Source organism: Coturnix japonica, chromosome 4 (genome assembly GCF_001577835.2).
Source record: "Coturnix japonica isolate 7356 chromosome 4, Coturnix japonica 2.1, whole genome shotgun sequence".
In the NCBI taxonomy this organism is placed as follows: Eukaryota; Metazoa; Chordata; class Aves; order Galliformes; family Phasianidae; genus Coturnix; species Coturnix japonica.
Genome location: NC_029519.1, coordinates 46,956,204 through 46,969,991, shown reverse-complemented (window position 1 = coordinate 46,969,991; position 13,788 = coordinate 46,956,204). Strand labels below are relative to the sequence as shown.

The window sequence follows — 13,788 nt, the reverse complement described above, 5'->3', positions numbered from 1 at the left end:
GTTAATTCCACTTAGCCAATATGTGTCCGTTTTCCTTTTCCTCATACATAAATTTCTGTCTGTGTATAATGAATGTGAATTGTCATAACACTTGCATACAATTTTACATTTATCATGCAGTCAATTAGCCAGGAAGCAAATGAGCTTTAGAAGAGAAATTTAATGAAAAGTCAGCCACATATCTTGCCTCTTCTATTTTCTGGCACACTGACTTTTTTAATGGATTAGTAAAATTAGTAGGACAGAAATTTCATTCCAAGGTCATGCCAGGCTCGGTACCCAGTAGGACTGCAACTTCAGCAAATGTTATCATCTGTTGGCATTTTTGCTTCAAGCCCCAAACTTTTTATCCTGTCCTTTCTTGTATTTGGGTCGAATACAGAAATAACTGTTTCTGTACTGCTCTGCATGTGATTTGCAGACAATTCACACAAATATAATTCAACTGATTGTTTGTGCGACATGGTTTCAAAGATCAGAAGAGCTCTTAAAAGACATTGTTTCCCAGTGATGTATACCTGTTGTTTTAGGATAAACAGTGTTACAAGACAAAACTGACTGTGATAGTGAAACAGCTCCACCGTCGTTTTGTTTTGTTTTGTTTTGTTTGACACACCTTGGGGATACAACAGGTGTTTGTGTCAGCTTGAACCATACAGTAAACATCAGTTAAATCTGCAGGGGAAATAATGAAAAGGTAGAGAGAGGTGAAAAGAACAAGTAGTTTATTTAATAGGAACAAACACCACCATAGCAAAGATAAAAAGAGTATTAAAATTTAGTAAGAAATGTTTTTCATCTAAATGATCTAATTTCTACCTATTTCTGAAGTCAGTTGCAAAAATATTGAATTGCCAGGAAGTACTTTACTGAAATCGTAAGTCTTCTATTCAAATTATTAATCATTTTGAAGGAAGCTGAACAGAAAATAGAATAGTATTATGTTTTTACATTACTTCACTTGATCAAAGTAATGTGGAAACAGTAATATCTGGAATATAAATGTATTCATTTCTTTAATTGCATAAAAATATTTTGTCTTTCATGTTTGATTCTATTTACTTTGTAATTATGTCCATACAAAGGAGAGGGAGAAAGGTGCCAATTAGAGTAGCCCTCCAGGGAAGGCAAGTAGAACTAGAATTCCTGAGTCTGAGCATAAAAAACAGCATCAATTAATAAATCAAATACAGTAATAATATTGTAATCAGAGCAATTTAGTTGGAAGGAAAAAAGCTGCTGAGTAAAATTGACAACATGTACAACAAAGTAATAATCTGCTTAAGCAGGCAGTTTGGTTTCTTTGCATGGAGAAGTGAGTTTGAGGGATAAATAAGTAGTGAAAAGTCTGTTAATCTGCTAATCCTAAATCACAGTCCTCATGACCCAAAACAGGAAAATAAGTCAATATAAATTAAAATATTAATGAGATAAATACTTAGTATATCTGTGCACATAAGTTCATATATATGTGCATATATATATGTATAAATGAAAGAAGACCTATTTCTATTTCCATTAGGTGTTCCAACAATTAGCTGTTTTGAGTGAGCTCTCACATTTAAGTGGCTATATAGCATATTTAGGGCCATTTCATAGCCTTGTCAAGACTCAGAATGCATTTCCTGTACCAAAAGTATAAATCACTCCCTTGACCATAATTGCTAGTTATGTTTCAGTCATAAGATGAAGGCAGTTCATCTGGTGTTTTTGAACACTTCCTTGTATGGTAAGCATACCTCTCCACAGTATTCACTCTTGGCCTGCTTCCTCTAGTCATGGGAGTCTGGTTTTGTTTTTTTGTTTTTTTGTTTTTAATTGGCTGGAAAAAATCCTAAAATAATTACGTCAGTGATAAATGCTGCTGACTAGAAATGGGTAGAATGGAGCAAAAAGCCATTCTGTTAGCAGCAGAACTATTGATACTTTCTTCAGAACTCTTGCAGGTGTGACAAGTTGTGCATGTTCTCACTGCAGTTCTTGCTGAAAAAAGTACACAGATGAGATCTGCTGGCCTTCAGCGGCCATTCTAATTAGCACCATTCTTCCCTCTCCCTTTTCAGCTCCTGTCAGAATTTAATTATTTCCATGGCTTATGTTCCACTGGGAAACTCTTCTGAAATTAACTGTTGGATTCAAAAATTATGATGGGGAATCTGAATGGGAGGCATGTTCGTATGCTCCTCATTTCCATAGGAAATGAGGCTAGAAGCATCTATATATCTAGGTCAGTGGGCTTAAGGCACACTCTCTTACCTACCCTTTTCCTGACCCCCCAGGCTCCAACTCACAGCTGTCCTTCAGCATCGCCTCCGGGGACAGTGCGGGCCACTTTGGTATCGACAACAGCGGGGTGCTGAGCATCCAACAGCCTTTGGATCGAGAAAGCCAGTCTTTCTATAGCCTTGTTGTGCAAGTCCATGACTTGGCTCCTCTCCCTGCCTCCAGGTACACAAGCACAGCTCAAGTTTCCATTATTCTGCTGGATGTGAATGACAGCCCTCCTAGCTTTATCTCTCCAAAGCTGACCTACATCCCAGAAAATACACCAATAGACACAATTGTGTTCAAGGCACAGGCAACTGACCCTGACAGCGGTCCGAACAGCTACATCGAGTACAGTCTGCTTAGGCCCCTGGGCAATAAATTCAGCATTGGTACTATTGACGGTGAGGTCAGGCTGACCGGGGAGCTTGACAGAGAAGCTGTGTCCAACTACACGTTGACTGTGGTGGCTACAGACAAGGGCCAGCCATCCCTTTCTTCATCTACAGATGTGGTAGTCATAGTCCTTGACATTAATGATAACAACCCACTTTTTGCACAAAAGCTTTATAAAGTAGAGTTGGAGGAAAACACTTTGACAGGGACGGATTTAATCCAGGTGCTTGCTACTGATGGAGATGAGGGTACAAATGGGCAGGTTCGCTATTCCATTGTGAGTGGAGATACTGGTAATGAGTTTCGCATTGATTCTGTGACGGGGGTGATAACAGTTGCTAAGCCTTTGGACAGAGAGAAGAAACCCTTTTATACGCTGACTGTTCAGTCCTCCGATCGTGGAAGCAGCCCAAGGACTGACACCGCAGCAGTCAATATTGTTCTGAAAGATGTTAATGATTACGTTCCCACATTTGAACTTTCTCCCTACAATGTGAATGTTCCTGAGAATTTAGAGACACTTCCCAAAGTCATTCTTCAGGTGAGTACAATCAACAAATTGATATACCTTGACCATTAAAAAAAAAAAAAAAGCAGATAAAATTAAAAGTTGCCTTTTGGCCATAATCTTAACAGGCAATGGTTGTTCTTTTGTTTTCCTTTTTGATTTTTTCTTATTTATTTATTTATTTTTTTGCTTGCTCTTTGCCAGAATTTTACATTAGGCTTTGAAGTGGGTTTTGTGTCATTCTCCCTTCCCACTTGCAGTCTATCTTTCCACACACTCTCAGACTTCAGGAGTTTGCCCTATTCTCTCAGCTCAGTCTCTGCTTCCATGAAACAAATCTCTCCATCTGATCATTGCCTATGTAAGATAAGGCTCTGTTCCAGACACTGAAAGAACAATACATGGATTGAGATGGCAGGACATGCAGTGTGTTCTTTGACAATGAGCTCAGTCTATACCACGTCATCTGTGGTTTTCACTGCACCCCAATGCCAACTTTACTGTATTTAAACTTGAGAAAAACAAGTAATTAACTGTTGTAGAATTTTCAAGCAATGTTTTTAAGTCCATCATCGCTGTTTTAAGTCATTTTACCATTACAGCTGGTTTATAGTAGGCCTTAAGGTACTGGGATTAGTTCAATCCATTAATTAGGATTATTATCATAGAGAATATTTTCTCTATCCCAACTAAATTGTGCAGACCCTATACTTATTGGTTACTGAATTTTTTTATATGCCTTTATGTTGCTTTTGTAGGTTGTAGCAAGAGATGATGATCAAGGCCTAAACAGCAAGCTTACGTATGTTCTGGTGAGTGGCAATGAAGAAGGAGCTTTTATTCTCTCAGCCAGCGGGGAGCTACGCTTGGTGCAGAGCTTGGACCGGGAAACGAAGGAGCAGTATGTTTTATTGATCACAGCTGCTGACTCAGGTAAAGCAAATGTGCAGTCTCTTCTGGTTAGATCATGCGTTATTTGACAGCATTGCATTCCTGATTTAAAAAATATACTTTCTTCACAATCTGAAATTTTAGTGTGTGGAGATTTGTATCCAAGTTTCAGTTTAGCTCTCTAGGGTGAAAGCTGCCCTTACATGATGTCAAAGTGAGTTTATTTTCTTGAAATCTAGATTTTTATCCTTATGCATTAGTATGTCTCATGTATGCATCTCATGTCTCAAGTATAGCTTGGTTTATTTCCACCATAGTAGTGAGTGATCCCAGCAAGTTCATGAGAGCCTCATCAACAGCAATAAAAAACAGTTTAATGTTGTCATCAGAAATGTGCAGACAGTTCAAATCAATGGCCAGAAAAGAGCTATGGATTACATAGTTAATCTTTCCGAAATGTTACCCCTCGAGAGTAGTGACAATTTAAATTTCAGCGTTTAAATTTTCTTCTCTTCCTACCATCCAGTTTTAAGTTGCTCCAAAATCCCAAATGTATTTTAAGTTCTCTCTGTTTAAAGTACAGACATGAATTTTTGTTATGAAGATTAATTACATCTTGACTACAGGTGTCTGAGCATAAAAAAGTTGGTTGCAGACTTGGATATGAATGTTACTAACAAAGATATTCTGCATCTTATCCTGGACTGATTTCCAGTCCCCCAGAATCTGATGGTTTGTAATTTACTGCAGGACTTGTTCTTATTTTCTAATAATAGAAATAGAAGCAAACCCAACTTGTTGACAGTTTTGTTTTCTACTGTATTGTGCACAGTATCTTATGTCAGTGACAATATCTGTGACTTATATTTTCCTATTGCAGCAGTGCTCAGGTATTTCACAGTCTGAGCACAGCTGAAACTGTGAAATATAATTCTAGGACTTGGCATATCATCTGTCTTGTACTTTGGCTGGAGATACTATGCCACATTGTATTTTTTTTTACACTGGCTTTCCATTACTGTATATCTGCAAAGTGCACACTTGTGACTTGGACATGCTTGGGCTTGAACAAGCTTATTTTATTTCAGAATCTGGATACATCAGAGAAAACAGATCCTTGGTGCCTGTTTACTCTCCCACTCCAAGTTGGCAGGTCTAGGAATTGATTAGGATTCTATAGAATTTAGCCCTACATGCAGAATACCTGGAGGCTGAATTCATAATGTGTGTGTCAAGTGGGAAACAATGATTATCCTTCTCAGAAAAACTAGCAAGAAATCAGTTCTACCCTCTGCCGTGCACCATGTATATATATATATAAGCCAAAAGTTTGACAATAGCACAGTGTTTTCCTAAACTAATTCCTGAGAGATGTGAAATCCAGAAATTTTATTCAGCTATGGCAAATGAAAATATTTATGTGTATTTGAAGACATATGAGTTTCAGCAAGTTCAGGGGAGGAATTAATACATGAATTATGCGTGGGTCCTTTGTCTTCAGTGGCTGACAACAATAGCAGCATGTATCATTATTGCCTATCACATATATTATGCTGAGTAAGCATTATTTGAAGCTGTTGGCTTAGTTTTGTGTTGTTTTTTTAATAATTTTTCATGGTCTCAGCATCTCAAGATGTTACTTCCTCTTATCAGTATAAAAAGCTGCTAGCCTTTCTTAAAAGAGTTGTAGCTTATCAGAGAAAAAATGTATTACTTTAAATTATATAAATGCTACTGGTAGGGTTATGTGATGGATATCCAGGCTGACCTTTGGTAGTCGATGCTTGATTAATTAAATAAGGTATTTCTGGCTTTACTACCAGGAAGATGGCAATGACGTATCTGAAATGGGTAAGAAATGCATCCAAGTATTCTATTCTTCTGCAGCTGATAAATGTTTACAAAATTCTCACTGGCATGTCCAGTTCTTTGCCTAATATAACTATGTCTTTCTAGTATCATATCTTTGTTTGATAATTCTATTCTATTCTTAGAAAGAAGGATCTTGCATAGAGTCAATTCAACCCGCAACTAATAAAAAAACAGGTAGTGCTGCAGTGTAGGAAATTAGTGCTGCCGAAATGTTGAAAAGAGCAGACGTGTCTAAAATAATTTACATCTGTATTATCTCTGAAAACAAATCAAGGAAGAGGTTTGCACTTGTAGTACAGCTTTCATTAGCTGGAATAAACAATCTTTGGTTCACCTTTAGTGGCCAAACAAGTCTTGCTATATGTGGTTCTTTTCCAGACAAATATCATGGTAGGTGTCCAGATGCAGTTAGCTCTGATGATGTCTGGGTAGTACATCAAGGGCAAAATTCTGTCTAACCTATTTTCCGTTTTTCATAGAACCTACATCTCAATTTTTTTTATGCTCCTCTGACTAATATAAAACATTAGGGAATGATACTCTACTCCTATAGAAATCTGTGCCAACTCTTCCTTCCTTTTCAAAGAAGCAGACACAATACATGATCAGAAGCACGTTTTGACTTAAGAACTGATGAATTTTAGACTTGTTTTTGAATGTCTACCTGATCTCCCTATAAGTAATCGAGAATTTCTTAGTAATGTTTATTATCAGTTCATCTATTTGTGGATGTGGCTCTTACAGTGTTTTTGCAGTTGTCTGTGAAGAAGTTGATCAGCACAATGTATTAAAAACAGTTTGTGGCCTCAGAAAGTGTAGCCCCTTTGCTCATTACCATCACTTCATCCTCTTGTACCTCATGGGTTTTATAACATATATTGGCAGCACAACCCCAAGTCTATTTGTAGCAGATGAAGGATTACGACATGGCAAAATGTGAGCCTGCATATGCAAAGCATAGCGCCAGCTGGGCTGTGTGGGATCGGGTGCCCACACTGGCTGAGGAGTCTGTACTTCATCATGCTGTGCAGGCACATTCTCCCTAGAGCCCAGATTTTGGTCCTGGGCACATGAGAAAAGTTGTTGAGATGTTGAGTATTAAGAGTTGAGCCAAGCTGCTTGTAAGCATGCTCTGCAGGTGAGAAAGAGATCAGTGACAGAATCATGTGCACCAGAGATGGCAACTGGGCAGTTTTCAGAAAAAATGCTTTCCCAAGCAAAAGTCAGAGTCCTGACATATGCATCATCCTGGCTCTGACCCAGCTATTCTTTGATTCTGCCTGCTGTCTTCTACACAGTCCTCAAGATAGATCTTGGATCTACAGAGAGCAGTATCAAAACCTGATAAAACATTTTCTGATGCTTGGCTCAGTAGCAGATGACACAGTGATTTGTGGCCATGCAGCCTGGTTCGTACTCTGTTTCCTTGAGACAGTATCCACAAAGATTCATGATTTCAGCCTCTTTCCTCACTTTTGCATTTCCTTCTTACTTTGTCTCAGATAGTCAAATATTGGTCTAAGCAGTATGATTTTACAAGGAGGCACAAAGCCTCCCTCATTAGGAACATTCAACATCTTCCAGAGCTGTGTACACCTGTGGCTTTATTTGAGAAACAAAGCATAATTCAGCCCCAAAGTTCGTCCATCCCAATTTAGAGTCCCTCATGCAGCAAAAGCTGTAGACCAGAGTGTGTTAAATATAAATATGACAGGCAAAATGACAGACTGTGGAATAACATGATAGTGTTTAGATTGCAGATGCTCCTCCAAAATATCTGCTAACATAAACACCGAGAAACCTACGTGAAACTATTTGAATGAGTCTTTATGGGTCTGTTTCTAACACATAAATCATCTGTTTTGCTTTGCTATAATCTTCTTCATGGCAAAATGGTTGGGAAAAGAGACTTTCTCAATTATTTTTCCCCCCCATCTGTTGGGGACCCAGCAATAAGTAAACATTCAGTCCTGGCAGCCTGACAAGAAGTGGTGCAGCCCCTTTTATCATCCGTAGCTTTAACTCGTTGAGCCATTTTCTGGAGAAAATGTTAGCATTCCAACAGTCCTCCTCCTTTTATTTATTGGTCGCAGGGAGGTAGAGTAGCACATCTGGAAACCTGCTAGCTACCCAGGACTACTGTTTAAATAAACTGCAACAACCATATCTTGCTCTGGTTGGACAGAATAGCATGTTGCCACAGTAAAGCCACAATCAAAATGTGATGTTTCTAATTAGAATCTGTGTTGCTGTGGGTTTTTTAATTATTTTCTTAAAATAACCTATTTACTAATTTAGATAAATAGTTCTGAAAGGCATGAACCAGTGGACTGATTAATATATTTAGTTAGCAGATTGTCGTATACCTTCCTGGCCTGTGTCAAAAAGCAACCATATGTTTTTTCTTTACAAAATGTTGGCCCTTAACTTATGCATTCTTTCCTCAAGAATGCAGGAGGGCAACCAAACATAGAGGTTATATCCTTCTCAGGAATTCTCATTTGGCATATGCTTTTGGTTCACTTCAATCTTAAAATCAAATTAAAACTGACAATATAGTTGTATTGTTCTTCTTACCCTTTCTTTTGACACATTTTGAGATATTTCCTGGTCTGTGGTGACAAGTAAAGGATGACTGTATTTTTGTATTAGAAAAACTGCAGGCTCTATTTTCTGTCGATGGAAAGAGTCTTGAGGGTTAACATTATGTGAGATTTATGTGACTGGGCTTAGAGACATTTATACTTATCCTGTTTTCTTAGCATACACTGCTTCTACTTAACAGACAGTTTGCAGTGTGAAAAGATGTTGCTTTAGAAGAATGAACTGTGTTTTTAAAACAAATTCAGCTATTATTAAATCTTGTTACTATCAAAACAAACAAGCAACTCACAAATTTCCTTTAGAAATGGCCTGTTTTTCATGCTTTATATATTATGTCTAAATATGCACATCACTTCAGCCATGGGAGAGCTAAATGAAGCTGATGTGTGCTTACCTTGGTGCTGAGCAGTTTACATAATGAATACTCTCCTGTAGGATCTGTTTTATGCCACAACTCTGTCAAAATGAATGTTTGTTTCTACCCTGGCCCCATTTATTTCTGTGCTGTTAGGGAAGCACTTCCTCGGGCCAACGTTATCTTCTTGAGTCTAGTTTTGCTATATTACTAACTGCTTTATTTTTACTATTTTGCTACTGTTACAAAATGTATTGTTTTAGTAGTTCTGCATGATTCTTTAAAATACATTTCTAAATCAGACAGGAGAACTGGCAACAGATTTATCAGTGAGCTCACTGCATTTATTTTGTGTTACCACTGCTTAAAATCAAGAGAGAAGAGAATCTATAGTGGCATTTTGTAGATTTGGGAGGCTAATATCAAGATCCTAATGTTTCACTGAGCCTAGAAACTGTTGGCAGTGTTTAAATTTTTCTCTGGAAGTCAACAGGCTCACAGAGCTGTTTAGGCAGCAGGATCATGGCAAAGAAGTGAGATATCCCTTAGAGAGTAATTGCCAAGGAAGAGACTGTATCCATGTCTGTATTATGTGGCAAATTTACTCCTCAAGGGAGATGAAGTTTTAGTCTTTTAGAGGACTTCCCTGCAAGATGTGTAATCAGGCCCTAAATACCATTTGAGGGATTTAGTCTTCTATTTGGAGTTAAACCTTCATTATTAGATCACTATTTTTGAAATAGTTCATCGAGAGCCCCTGGGCTAAGTCCAAGTTTTTGTGTTCTCAGCCCCTTATAAATATAAGTACATTTCAGTTATGATGATCTTAAACAGTTTTCTAAATCAGATGTTACACCTTATAAATGGAAAGTCTGCTAGCTGATTCTTCAGTAACAAGGCTACAATTTCAGAAAGCCTTAATTACGAGGATAAAATGAATAAAACTTGTTCATATGACCTGAAAACTTATCCTGCTGGTTGATCTTTGCTATTTATAAAGGGTGCTTTTAAAGCTCGATTCAAAATTGTGCATTACAAGAATTTCTCTGTGGGATATTCAAGAGTTACAGGCAGTCAAAATTAGATTCAGTCAGCAGTCTCTTTAGGAGCTGGTTTTTCTGGTGGTTTTGTTGTTGTTGTTATTGTTGTTTGTTTTGGTTTGTTTTCTGTTTACAGCAATAATATAGGTTATAGGATAGGTTATTTGATGGCATTAAGAAAATATTTATTTTTAAATCTTTATGCATTTATGCAAGTCATTCTTTAATCTAGCTGTGGTCACCAGAGTCCCTGGTGGTATACACTGTCATGCCTGTACCTTTGGACACTGTGTATACACTGCGGACACATGGAGATGCTCCCTTACAGGTGGTCATTTGTCAGGTCTTGTTATGAGCATTATGTTGGCAGCTGTAAGAAATCAGCCTTACAGCTTCTTCCTGTGAAAATTCCTTGGAAAAAGGCAACCGTTTTGCTCTGGATTTAAATGCAGTTCTTGCTGAGTAATCTTTGATAGCTGCACACGTCTTTCCTAAACCCTATCTCCAGTGACCTATGCTTTAGACCTTAACAGATTGCCAGTGTGTGCCGAAGATTCTGAAGCACGTGAGATAAAACACTTGGGCTTTGGAAGAACAAAACCTGACAGCCACAAGTTGCTGACTGACATCTGCTTGTATCAGCAGCCCAACATCCAGTTTATGTTGTGCTCAGTGCAGACAGAATCTTGTAAAAATAGCTACTTCTTTTGCTCATTTACATATACACTCTCTTTTGTGTTTCAGGTAGATAAATTATTTTAAATTCATTTGTTTTTCAAATCAAGCTTTTTGTATACTAAAAGTGTAGTGCAAGTTAGTTGCATTTTAACTTAATCCATCTCCATTTTAAATACTCCTCCCTCTGTAAAGCTCAGAACACTCTATCTGCATATCAAAGCATTAGGAATGATTGGCTCCTTTGTCATGAGAAAGGCCTTGTTTACTTGTGTGATAAAGTTAGTGCTCTACAATAATGCATACAACTTCTAGCCCTGGGACTAATTCACTGACTGACTGCAGAAGTGAAATCCGCTTTGTTGCAAAGCAACACGTTTCAGTGAAGCAAAAATTCCATTTCTGTTAAATTGCTTTCCAATTTTCAGGATAATTATGTGTTTAATTTATCACAAACTGCCTGCTGTATGTGTTTTGATTAGTCTTTGAGATGGATTTTATTTAATTTTAATTTTAGTTAATTTTATCTATAGTGTTCTACTGAAGTTGATTGTTAGTTTTCTAGTACTTCATTTTGACATTTTATTTTTGGCAAAAAATTTGAGTTCCTAGTTCCTGAAAGAAATTATAGTTGTACTGTCTTTTGCAGTGACCACTGCACAGGCAAGACTGAGGATCCATTAATACTTAAAACAATATGAGGATAATGTTCTAAACACATTCTCTTATTTCTAGTTTTTGTTGTAAGCTATCCAGTGCCACACAGCTGGGACATTTTCCAATAACATAATCTTTTTGTGGATGTTTTTGAAGCATCTCAAGACCTGAGGATGTTCTCTCTTCTCTTGGAGGGTAGGAGCAAAAAGTTGAAGGGGCCAGTTTCTACCCTGACGCATTTTTGGCATCATACTCTTGTGGCTATCAGCCAGAGATGAGCAGTAGCATATGGGGGACCTTCTTGGTGATCTCTGCCAGTCCTGCCTTGCTGAAGCTGGCAAAAGAGGAGGGAAATAGAAGAGGGAGGTTCTGCTCCTGCCTGCCTGCCTTCCCCACAGTCCCCTTATGCCATGTCGTTGTCACCTTCCCAGATGTTCTCTGCAGAGAGGGAAGCTGCATCCCACAGCGAGCCTAGGATGAGGTGGCCTCTCATAACCTCTTCCTGCAACTTGCTCTCCACCATGGGCCTCCAAGGAGCAGGTTCCCAAGGTCTGCTCCTTCTCTTCATCCCCAGACACATGTTTACTTAGCAGATGTAAGCAAAAAGCTTAAATTTTTGGAAGAACATCCGTGGGAAGCAATTTTGTTCCTGAACTCTGCATTGCTATTTTGACACTCTCCCAGGTTAATCTTTATTTCAACAATGACATGTGGACATTTGTGGGGCTTTCTGCTTAATGTATATGTACAGCTGTCACCTTGAAAATAAACTGATCTGTTCATAAAGACAGACCGCAGTGCACAAATATTGAAAATTCAAAATAATATTAATTATATATGAGTTTTGTCTTCTAAGTTTTAAAGATTTGATGTTCACTGAACAGTCAGTATGATCTTTCCCATTTATTTCCCTGAGTTAACTTCACATTCTCTGGCTATTAATCATTTGATGGCTGCTTTGTTTCCCTATCTGTCTTGAAAATGGTTTTTCAACGTGGATGTTTTAAGCCTTTGTGAGAGCCTGTGTTTTTAAACTTAAAAAACTATTAGTATAGCTCTAGAGAAATGCTCTAAATAAGAGGTGTCTGACAGAAATAATTACAACTTCTGCTGCAAAATAGTTTAAAATGTTATGAAAGTTTGGTAGAAATTTTCCTGCAAGTGCAGTAAAAGAAAAGTGTATGTCTGTGTTACTCAGAGCTGTTTGTAGGAGAATACAAGGTCTTATGTACTGTGTATAACAATTTTATAGATTGTAAACTGGTCTGGTTTATCAAAAACAGGTTGGGTGCAATCCAAATGTTAGATTAATACAACAGAATTTACTCAAATGTAACTACTCTTATTTATGTGAAATGTAAAGCACAATGTGAAAAGCACACACACAAGAAGGATAATGCTCTAGCATAATTAGAATAACTGACTTGAGTAAGATTTGCTATTGAAGCAAAACTAAGAAATCTGGGAACTCAGCCCAACCGTGGAAAGTAGTTCTTTTACCACAAATATGACATCTACATTTTATGAAACCTACTTATAACCAGGGGCCAAATTCTGTGGTCCTTATGCAAGCAGAACTTTCACTGGAAGTTCACCGAGAATAGTAGAGTTTGGCCCCAAGCTATTTCTTTTCCATTGAAAATTACTTCATTTGTAATTTCCTCTTCTTATATTTCTCAGTAACTGCAGAAATGTGAGCTAGTCATTTAATTTCAAGTGAATACAAGCTTTGAGAGCTCAGTGAAGCTGCAACTTTATCTTTCAGCGTAATACAATAAAGGAATAAATTTGTGGACGTGATGTTTTACTTAGAGAGGAAAAAGGACGTATTTGGATAACTGTGTAGACAGGAAAGCAATGTAGATGCGTGAGTTTTTCCATCTAAGAAAAATGAGAATGATTTTTGGTTTCGAGACAAAAAGCAGTGGCTTTGGATGTTACAAACAGCTGAATTAATATTGTACTTCTGGGATATTTCTTGAGCCTCAAGCTAGCACCGAATGAGATCTGTGTTGCTTATATTACCCTAGCTAATTTTATTAGTATGCTCAACCTTGCCTGGTACTTTCACTCCTCTAAGACTAAAATAAATGTGCCCACACTGTCATGTACTGTGCCTTGTAGACACACCCAATGGGAGTAATGGCCATCAAGTGTCTTACAAAGAGCCAAGTTTTGCCATTTTGATTCACTCAAGTGCTCTTATTTTGATAAGTCTGATGCATTAATAAGGAATACGTGGATAGATAATACATATGCAGTCAGACCAAATTGATAGAGTACTGTGCTAATACAAAATCTTTACTGTTATTTGCTTACTTTTCCCATAGGAGTACTCTTCCCATTCCTCCATGCTGATGGGAAGCCTTGTGAGTACAGCCACCATGGCATTGGCTCCAACTCCTTACGTCAAGGAATGCTCTTGAGTTCATCCCACCATGCTACCATTGGGTTATGTCTAATGGTGCCTTCTGGAGCAGCTTCTGATGCAGTTGTTTTTGTGAAGAAGCTGACAGATTGAATTT

At 37.8% G+C, this 13,788-nt stretch overlaps 1 protein-coding gene across 1 annotated transcript in view; it reads left to right on the top strand.

Moving 5' to 3' along the window:
* Window positions 1-13,788, top strand: part of FAT4 (FAT atypical cadherin 4) — a 130,328-nt gene that overhangs the window by 75,299 nt on the left and 41,241 nt on the right. Inside the window, exons 5-6 of the mRNA XM_015861904.2 lie at window positions 2,280-3,202; window positions 3,928-4,102. Of these exons, the coding sequence (XP_015717390.1) occupies window positions 2,280-3,202; window positions 3,928-4,102 (1,098 nt within the window). The remainder of the gene's footprint in view (window positions 1-2,279; window positions 3,203-3,927; window positions 4,103-13,788) is intronic.